We start from the raw sequence: 10173 nt of genomic DNA on the forward strand, positions 1-10173 counted from the left end.
CATATGCGATCTTAGGTCATTGTCGCCCTTGGCTTGGAGAACAAGAAAAAGAAGTTCGTCGAGGAAAAAGAAAAAACGCGTCTTTTTCTTTCTTGAGAGGCACATATTTGCTTCTGCGAGAAAAAAGCCGGGCAAAAATCGTGCCTCCGGCTTGGGTTTTTTCTTTCGGTTTTTATGATTGTTTTCGTGAAAAAAAAATTTCATCGAAACCTATTAACATGGGTTCTAGTTTTGAATATCTCCACGCGATAAATCCAATGGTGAAAACGGTTCGCTATTTGGACGCACGGTTTAATAGATAAAACGTTTTAACTGGACGAATCTACAGACAAAGGAAAAAAATCCTAGGTTGCGACAAGTGACGGATATGCAGTGAGCCACTTGTCACAACCTGATAAGGTGGGACTAACCAGGAGTATCCTTTTAATTAGTGATCTCACGCTGATCTGCGACGCTGAGAAGGGTTAGGTCCCGCGGGTCGAATAGGAATGGGCCGGTTGCACTGTTTAGTGTAGGGATTTCTACTTTCCTTTTACAGAAAATAGAATAGGCTGAGATTAGAAATTATTTGGAGGGCCAATTCAAATCCAAATGGGTTGAATTTTAATTGTGCCCTCGATAATATACAATAAGTTCACATAAAATATTCAGACCATTTGGATGAGTTTCAATATTTCCCCACAAACAAAAGGACGAGTTTCAACATTTATTTAGAAAAATAAAGTGGGATATGGCATAACCACGGTTTGAACTAGAAGTAGGAGCCCTGTACTTCCTCTGTCTCAAAATATAATACGTTTTCTAGTCAAGATTTAGACAAAAAACCGTTTTATATTTTGAGGCAGAGGGAGTGCGAAAATTATTAAATAATTCGGGTAGCTCCAAAATGTCACAAAAAGGATATTGTAAAGTGTGGAGGTGAGTCTTGAGCTAGAACACCAAAAGGGAGAATGGTTCACTTATTCACTATTTGGCAAAATAGCAAAATAAAATAGAACTTAGGATTTATTAAAATATCTAAATTCCTCCTTAATGAAAGGCGATATGATGTTGATGCAATGCTTGTGAGATGAGCATGATGCAAAAATGACATAACAAGGAGTTTACAATTAGGGTACTATTCACACCTTTGTTCATGGCTAGTTCTTTGGTGATATTCCAGTCATTTAGAATTCTTTTTACGGACTTCTCTGATATCAAATTTGGTCTGCCGACCTTTAGACATTAACAACATGCTTTAACGGTCCAATATGCACCGACACTACTGGCGCGGCCTGCGTTGTATATGCTCAAATCCATCCCAGACGATGTTGGACAGCCTTCTCTGTAATCGATGATACCCCAACTTTATCAACTATATTCGACTCGATCGTCTCTTGTGTGGACACATATCCATCTCAACATACACATCTGTGCTACACCTAACTTTGGACATGTCATCTTTTAGTTGACCAACATTCAGCCATACAACATCACAGATCGAATCGTTGTCCTAGAGAACCTTTTTAGGTTTTATGGCACTCTCTTGTCGCATAGGACGTTAAAAGCCTGACTCTACTTCATCCATCCTGTTATGATTCGATGTCTCACATCTTCATCAATATCACCTTCCTTCTACAACATTGAGCTCAAATATTGAAAGATGTCTTTTGAGGTACCACATGTCCATCAACGGCAATCTCCTCCTCTTCGTGCATAGTCGTACTGAAACCATACCTCATGTATTCAGTTTAGTTGTAAAATAAATTTAAAACCTTCTGATTTCAAAGTCTGCCTCCAAAGCTCTAACCTTTTATTAAATCCCGTCTGATTATCGTCGACTGCCATCATATCATCCGCAAAGAGTATACACTACCTTATATTTCTTGTGACCTCATCCATCGCCGGAGCAAAAATATAAGGGCTCAAAGATGATCCTTGGTGCAGTCATGTTTTAATTGTCAAAACAAATCACGAGTACAATTGTATGAGCGCTTGCTTTTGTTCCGTGTTCAAAAATAGAAATCACGAGTACAATTGTATGAGCGCTTGCTTTTGTTCCGTGTTCAAAAATAGAAAATCACGAGTACAATTCATGTGACCCGTTGTTGTTAAGATCTAAACAATCTACGTGTTACGTAAAAAAAACTTACATTCTTCCCCTTAAAAAACGTCCATTCTAATTGCGTACGTGGCAAACATTTGTAAGCATCCTACTCAATTTTACTGTACCTTCCAATACACGAGTATATAAGGGAATACATCGATCCCGGCTATCCATCCCCAAATTGACCACTTGCTAGTGTGTCATTTCTTGATCAAGTCGGCCGTGAAGGTGACGCCGGCGGACGGCAGCCATGTCAGGCCGTCGATGAACCGCCTTACGGTGAAGTGGCTGGCCCATGCCGGGTCCATGATCACGTGGTACCCCGGCCACTTTACCCGCCCGGCTACCCCCGCGCCGGGCCCAAAGTTTCTGTACTCCCCGTAGAAGAGGGTGGCGAGGCCGGCGTCCCCTGCCCACTCGAGCCACCCGCGCGTGCGCACGCCGGCACCCAGGTACGACTCCATGACCACCACCCGCGAGAATGGCTTCCACGGTCGGCCGAGGTAGGTCGGGTACTTGGCCTCCACGACGCAGTTGTGGATGGAGAACCCCGTGTTCTGGTTCGGGTCCTTGCGGCCCTGCGCCGTGACACTCCCCGTCTGCCCCGGCGCCAGCGGCAGCGTGGCGAGGGTGGTGCGCTGGATCACGGCGATGCCGTTGCCGAAGACGAAGTCCACGGTGCCGGACACGCGGCAGTCCCGATAGAACTGCCGGAGCGAGTGCGCGTAGAGCGTGTCCTGGTGCCCCTCGACGGCCACGTGGAAGAAGGCCGAGCGGTCCGAGTCCACGCGCAGGGCCACCGCCTGGTGCGCCGCCGCCCCCGCCGTGTTGCGGATCGTCAGGTCCCGCGCGATGAACCCCGCGCCGGACACGGCTACGTCCACGCAAAGCAGCAGCATCTTTAGCTTTTGCGCACGGTCACGAAACGTAACTGGTTAAACGAGACAGAATTTGCACTTTGTGTTTACCAACGGTGGCGCTCCGGAACGTCGTCCAGCCGCTCGAGAAGCTCCGACTGCCGGTGATGACCGTCTCGCCCATGCCCTCGCCGACGAGCACGATGTTGGTCTTCTTCTTCTTCACGTCCACGTTCTCGTAGTACACCCCTCGCTTCACGTAGATGACGTACTTCCTCCGGCTGTGGTTGGGCGCGCGCGCCACCGCCTCGCCGACAGACCGGTACCTCCCGCTCCCGTCCCGAGCCACCACCACGTCCACGCGCATCGCCTTCTTCCGTCCCGACCGGCCCCGGGCGCGCGCGAGCTCCCCTTCGACGCCGCCGGCGACGTCCATCACCCACGGCGGCAGCTCCGAACCGGCGCCGGACGCCGCCGTGTCGTTCTTGCCGCGCTGGCGCAGCGGCATGATGCTGCGCAGCCGCTTGTGCATGGCGAGCAGGTTGCTCACCAGCTGCGTCAGCTGCGCCACAGACTCCTCGACGCGACGCAGCAGGCGGCCATCGGTGCCGCGGAAGCCCTCCGTGCACGTGTCCTGGTTGCCCAGCGCGGCGCTGAGCCAGGCGTGCAGGTCGTCTTCGGCGCGCGCCCCACTGCGAAGACTCCCGGGCGCAGCGCCGTGAGCGGTCTCCATCTCCACCTCCGCGCCGTCGACAGGCTCGGCCATGGCGTCGAGCGACCACCCGAGCTCGTCGACGGAGTACCCGAGCAGCTCGATGCAGTCGCGCACGGCCATCTCCTCGCGCGCGTGGTTGGACAGGGACGCCAGGCCGGCGACGGCCCCGACGGCGCTGACGGCCTCGCCGAGCGTGTCGCGGAGCGCGGCGCGGAGGACGGGGACGGGCCCGCTGCTGGGCCCGCCGCGTGCCGTGTCGATGCGCGAGACGCAGTCACCCTTGCCGCGCCCGGCCCCGGAGGAAGAAGAGGAGACGTTGAAGCAGGCCTGGCGCAGCAGCGCCTCCTCGAAGGCCTCGGCCTCGCCCTGCCCCTTGAACGTGTACCCGGAGAACACCGCGGCGCCATCGCCGCCGCGGGGGACGAGCAGAAGCGCCAACAGAAGCAGTAGCGCCTGCAGGCCACGTGCCATCCATGTCGACGCCATTGCCGTGAGGACTGTATGGGCATGACCATTGGTCGTGCGTGCGTATATATTGTGAAGGCATTGCTGACGAAGGTAAGTAAGTAATCTGCCTTGGCGCAAAGGGAGGCAAGGTATAGTTTGTCGTGGAAGAAAGGTGCGCAAATATAGCATGGCATGCAGGTCTTTATCAACTCCTCTTTTCCGCTTTGAGGACAAAGTCAGTTTTGAGTCGAATGATTGGTCCGATTGCATGAAGTAAATTATCTTCCGGTGCATTTTTCACTGTTCACTAGTACAGCATAAGTGAGTGACAGGACTGGCACGTGCAGCGGAAGTTTCAGGCGATCGCAGGATCTCGATTACGCTCGGTGTCGCCGGCAGTGTCGGTCGATACTTGGAGCGAGCAAGCAGCCGAGAACGTGTCCCGATGGGGACGATTCGGGCATGAATGCATGCAGATTGTGCCATGCTTCTAGCGCAATTTACACAGCGAATTGGGCAGTCGGATCATGAGCGCACCGGCACCGGCAGCGGGCACCTGAGCCTGAGGCACGCGACACTCAAGGTGGTGGATTCGCGCGTTTTGCTTGGCGACGCAGGCTTCTAGATTCGCTCGCGGCATGCGCTGATTCTGAATCTTCAACGAGGGTGTTTGCTTAACGCCGCTTCTTGCCATCTGCGGAAGAACACTATAAAATTTGCATTCGTCGCGAATTTCAGTTAAGATGGTTCAATTAGCAACACACCTCAAACTAGCAAAATTCTACTCCCTCCGTTGGGACGGAAGGAGTACTTCTTAAACATATAGCAGAGATTTCTTCAGTCTGAAATTTGACCCCCAAAAAAGTGCCGATTCCTCAACCATGTACCGCCTCTTTCAAAATGCATCAAACTATTTAAACTGGTGCAGCTAAACAATGTAAAAATAAACCACAAAGGTAGTACTTCTTAAACATATAGCAGAGATTTCTTCAGTCTGAAATTTGACCCCCAAAAAAGTGCCGATTCCTCAACCATGTACCGCCTCTTTCAAAATGCATCAAACTATTTAAACTGGTGCAGCTAAACAATGTAAAAATAAACCACAAAGGTGAACAAGATGAGCTCTCTCCCACTCTAACCTGATACAGTTTGGTGTATTTCCCTTTCAACAAAGGAACCAGACCCCCCGCAAAAGGAAAAAAAAACAAAGGAACCAGACTTTGTATTGATCTTCTTCTGTAGTACAGTATTTCTCAGCAAAGAAAACAAATAATGGCAACGTTTGCATCCTTTTACGTTTGGATATTGAACCCTGCGACACAGTTTTTTCATTGGTTAAGTTAGCTATAAGTAAAACATCTACTATACCTAATTGCGGCAGAAGAACACATACTATATGTACCTTGTGACACCAACTGACAGCCTAACTGGATTGTTGACTGCACAATGTGGTGAGAGAAGGTAACCCAAGTAACCACCGCTAAAGTAGAGTTCAAATTTAACAGCACAAAGGTGGAAATCCAGCATCTTTGGTAAAATAAGAATGCACATTCTAAGACATGGGAATAAAACTTCACATGCTCTTGAGACATCTTGGAGCTCTGGAGACTGCCGAGGAAATCACTTCAGCTTCAGCATTTCCCTCAAGGCCTCCGCATAAAACTGACCAGGTTTTTGAGAATCCAAGAGATAGTCTCTAAAATACAGAACCCTTATATCTTCTATTTTATGCGCCGGAATGTCATGGTAGATAACTAGATATGGGATCATATCACATGAGGTTTCATAGCAATAATTACAAAAAAATGCTGAAGTGCAAAAAACAGAATAGTTAAGTGAACAATCCATAGAAACATCAATTACTAGCAAATGTTAGAACATAAATCTATTCTCAAATCTAAAACATTTTTTCAACATAATCCATATACTTTAAGAGCTACTAAGATTTCAGCCCGTGTAATATTTTAGCATTATTTGATTAATCATGCATAATGTTGCAGCATGACAACAGATTATTGTAGTATCCGTCCTCAAAGAGATGCTGATGTTTACTGAAATATACTGTGTCATACATTACATCCTTGCTGATTAACAATAGCATCACTCAGTCACTGACAAACTTTAGGACATCCTAGATTTAGAAAACAATATGAGCCAGTGACATCCTTTAGTCAGTTTTATTTGCGAAGTGATAAAACAATAGTATACAGTTATATCAAAACTAACAATGTATTCAATACCAAACAATCAGACGACAACGCAGATGTATGTTTGTTGCTAGAATATCACATGTATAATACTGAGAGATAATTATATCTGATTACAGTTTCATGCTATTTGATTACTGCTTGTTAAGGTTTATACTGAAAAGAGACATTATTGCATAGAAAAGGGCCATAACTTGAGGAAACCATATTACTAGAGGAGGTGGTACAGTAGGTACATAGAGTAAGAAATAAATTTTCTTGCCAACAAACCTTTAAATTAAAAAAGTCATGTCGTAAAATCATTTTCTCCAAGATATCTTGAGAACTCTATGTTAATGTAATTAATAGCAAACGTACAAAAGTTTTAGAAGGCTATGATATCGCGTACACACAAATAAAAGATGTTTGCTCTTGAATTTGGTGTGGCTACGAAAGCACTGCATGAAAAATGAAAACAAGTTTGCCAGTCTTCCCTCTTCAGGTATCGCTTCATTTAAGGAGTAAGACTACAATAAACCAATCATTTCCCAAGAGTTACAAGAGGAATATATAACTACGTAAGAAAATCAAGGATCTGAAAAGCCATTTGGGTGTCTTGAAATGTATGCATTTCCTTCACAACAATGGGCGAACCAAGCATTAGGAGAGGCGTCATTGAAGATGATATTGCTTAACTTACAATAACTAAATAATAGAACTTGCACATGGAGTGTGGGAGCAAGATAAGAGTATGTAAACATGCCATACGGTAGTCCAAGAATCTGCTCTATAAACCAAAGTAGGAACAGTTATAGGACAACTTTTCAACACCCACAAAAAAAAGGACAACTTTTCATGTTGAAACTTAGAGGGTGCTTGGATCCAAGGGACTTCTTTTAGTCTGACTAAAAATAGTCTCTTTAAGAGGCTAAAGTTCCAAGCACCCCTGACTAAAGAGGGGCTAAAACTAGTCTTGAGACTAAAAAAATTTTGTCAGGGGTACCCCTACTAAAATGTGGATTAGTCCTCTCTCTCCTCATTTAACTCCTCTCCTTTAACACATGCGAGTTCTGGATTGGAGGGTTTGGAGGATAATAAATGCTCATTAACTTGATTTTTAGTCTCTTTAGTATTTGGATCCAAGCATGGGTGAGGCTAGCAAGTTTTAGTCCCACTACTTTTAGTCATGAGACTAAAACGTATCCAAGCACCCTCTTAGAGGGCTCACAATTGTTACAACGTGGCAATATTTATGAGCAAAACTGTAACCTAGTTGCTTTTAATCCGGCTGCAAGACATAGATTCATACAAAGAATAGCACTCTGACAAGATGGAGCTTCAACGGTGTTAGTTCAGTGAGTTACAATAAGAGAAAAATGCTATCTTACCCATTCTAGTACCCAACTGCAACAAAATAAAACTATGATTTTTCTCAAGGGGACAAGCTCTCAGTTTCATTACTGAAACTGTGTGTTCCAAAACGGAGGGAGTATTCAACATTATAACACACCTTCCTGAAACCCACAGAAACATCAGTGCATACCAAAATGCTAAGCTAATTACAAGCCAACGAGCAAACGTCAACATATCAAACTAATACCAGATAGTAAACTACTCATATTACCCAAAAGGACAAACGCCACACCAATTCTTCTACAGTAAGTGAAGATTATCACCACGGGAGCGACTCTAGTTTATTTTCTAGTCAATCTCCAGCATCTAAGACATAATTTTCAGGAAGGGTCGGAGCTCTTACTGAGCGTTGAAATGTACTCATGGACTCGCTTTTGTTTCTCCTCCAACTCCGCGATCATCTGATCAGCAGCCTCGTTGATCATCCTTGGGAGGTACTTTTCCATCCGGTCGAACCACTCCTGCAATGTCATGGTCTCAAGGCTGCTTCTAACAGCACATTCCTCCACCTTCGCCCCATCTCCTACATCTCCTCTACTTCCAAGCAAATCCCCATTGCCATCATCTTCCTCTTCTCCGCCACCCATTTCCCAATCACCCTCATTGTCAGAAGCAGCACACTGAGCAGAAGCCTCTCCTCTACTGCCAAGCAAATCCCCATTGCCATCATCTTCCTCTTCTCCGCCACCCCTTTCCCCAACACCCTCATTGTCAGAAGCAGCACACTGAGCAGAAGCCCTCCCCTTGGGGACTTCCTCCTCCAATGCCTTTGCAGCCACCTCGATTTCTCCATCGTCAGCTGCCACCTTATCCCCCTTCTCCTCCTCCTCCTCCTCTTCACCATCCTTTACCGCTGTCGAAGTCGACAGATTGCCAGGCTGATCTCTTGGCACAGCCACCTCATGTTCCTCCTCTTCCTCCACTTCCTCATCCTCTAGAACGGCCTTCCTTGTACTAGCCGCTCTTGTAAACCTTCCATGCCCCCCTCTGGACCCCGTCTTCACAGGCTGTGGTGGAGGGGCGACCGTCGGAGCATTCTTCCTCCTCCCACGGCGTGTAATCATCTGGGCCTCCACATCGTCTTCCTTCTCCAGTTCAGGAGGCTCCGTGTCCTCCTTCCGCGTCACCAGCAGGGCTTCCTCCTCCTCATCTCCTTTCTCCGACTCAGCAGCTGCTGTGGTCTTCTTCCGCCCGCCAGCACGCGGCGCCAGCGGGGCCTCCTCCTTCTCCGGTTCAGAGGGCTCCGCGGCCTTCTTCCGTCCACCACGGCGCCTCCCCTTCGGGGCCTCCTTCTTCCCCTCTTCCTCCTCCTCATCTCCTTTCTCCGGCTCAGCAGCTGCTGTGGTCTTCTTCCGCCCGCCAACAGGCGGCGCCAGCGGGGCCTCCTCCTTCTCCGGTTCAGAGGGCTCCGCGACCTTCTTCCGTCCACCACGGCGCCTCCCCACCGGGGCCTCCTTCTCCCCATCTTCCCTCTGTTCAGGGGGAGCCACTGCAGCCACCTTCCTAGGTCCGCCCCGGCGGGGCTTCTCCTCCTCCACTACCACTACCGCCGCGTCCGGCACTTCATTCTCCACTTCGGGGATCGCCGCCACCGCTGCCTTCTTCCGTGTGCCCCGGCGGGTCGCCGCAGGGGGCTTCTCCTCCTCCACCGCCGCCGTCTCCGCCGCATAGCGCGAGGAGCGCCTAGTTCCGGGGTCGGCAGCGGTGGCGGTGCTCAGATCCGAATGGGAGGGGATGGACACGGCGAGCACGGTGGACTCGCCGATCTTGATCAGGTTCCCATGGGAAAGCGGGGTGAGAACAAAGGGCTCGAGGGGCACATCGTTGAGGAAGGAGCCGTTGGAGGATCCCAGATCGGAGACGACCCATCCGGCGGCGGGCGGCGGGAGGAACTCGATGGAGAGATGTTGCTGCGACGCGCCCTTATCGCGCACGGCAAAGTGGTTGCCTTTGATGACGCGCCCGACACGGAGCACGGATCCAGCGCTGCACTGGCAGATCTCTCCCTTGCGCGGACCCTTCTCCACCGCAAGGGTGAGCACCGGCGGCGGAGCGGCCATTTGGGGGCTTTGGGGGAGTGAAAGTGGGGAAATTTCGAATTTCGTGGGGGGAGGAGAGAGGGGTTTGAGCTTTGGGAGATTTTGCCACAACCGCAAAAAGCTACGACAATGCCACTGAACAAACTTTTCCTGGCCCACTAGGCCAAACATTTTAGTTGGGTCGACCCCGTCGGGTACGGGCAGCCCGGGCTCAGTTTTTGGCCCAAGCCCGATTAAAACCAAAATCTTAAAAATATATAGGATTTGATAAACTAAATATGGAAATTCCCTCGAAAAGGGAGAAAATATGGAATAAAAAATAAATAAACGCAACCGATCGATCATGTCCACGCGTCGATCGGGCTGTGGTACGGGTGGAACCTCCCCATACCCTTACCTGTCCTCCTTCAACTCACCCATCACCCGTACC

General features: G+C 48.9%; 2 protein-coding genes across 2 annotated transcripts; both read right to left on the bottom strand.

Annotated features, from left to right (window-relative positions):
• Positions 1–1728: 1728 nt before the first annotated feature.
• On the bottom strand, positions 1729–4366 carry LOC109756995 (putative pectinesterase/pectinesterase inhibitor 22). The gene is made up of 2 exons (XM_020315823.4): positions 3055–4366; positions 1729–2960 (listed from the first exon to the last, which is right to left on the bottom strand). Exons 1-2 carry the CDS (start codon positions 4292–4294, stop codon positions 2287–2289), a joined length of 1914 nt encoding a protein of 637 aa, XP_020171412.3. The 5' UTR covers positions 4295–4366; the 3' UTR covers positions 1729–2286.
• A 3398-nt stretch (positions 4367–7764) lies between these two features.
• On the bottom strand, positions 7765–9846 carry LOC109756996 (uncharacterized). Its single transcript, XM_020315824.3, has one exon. It carries the CDS (start codon positions 9762–9764, stop codon positions 8025–8027), a length of 1740 nt encoding a protein of 579 aa, XP_020171413.1. The 5' UTR covers positions 9765–9846; the 3' UTR covers positions 7765–8024.
• Between the last annotated feature and the right edge of the window lie 327 nt (positions 9847–10173).

This window comes from Aegilops tauschii, chromosome 3 (assembly GCF_002575655.3).
Source record: "Aegilops tauschii subsp. strangulata cultivar AL8/78 chromosome 3, Aet v6.0, whole genome shotgun sequence".
Lineage (NCBI taxonomy): Eukaryota > Viridiplantae > Streptophyta > Magnoliopsida > Poales > Poaceae > Aegilops > Aegilops tauschii.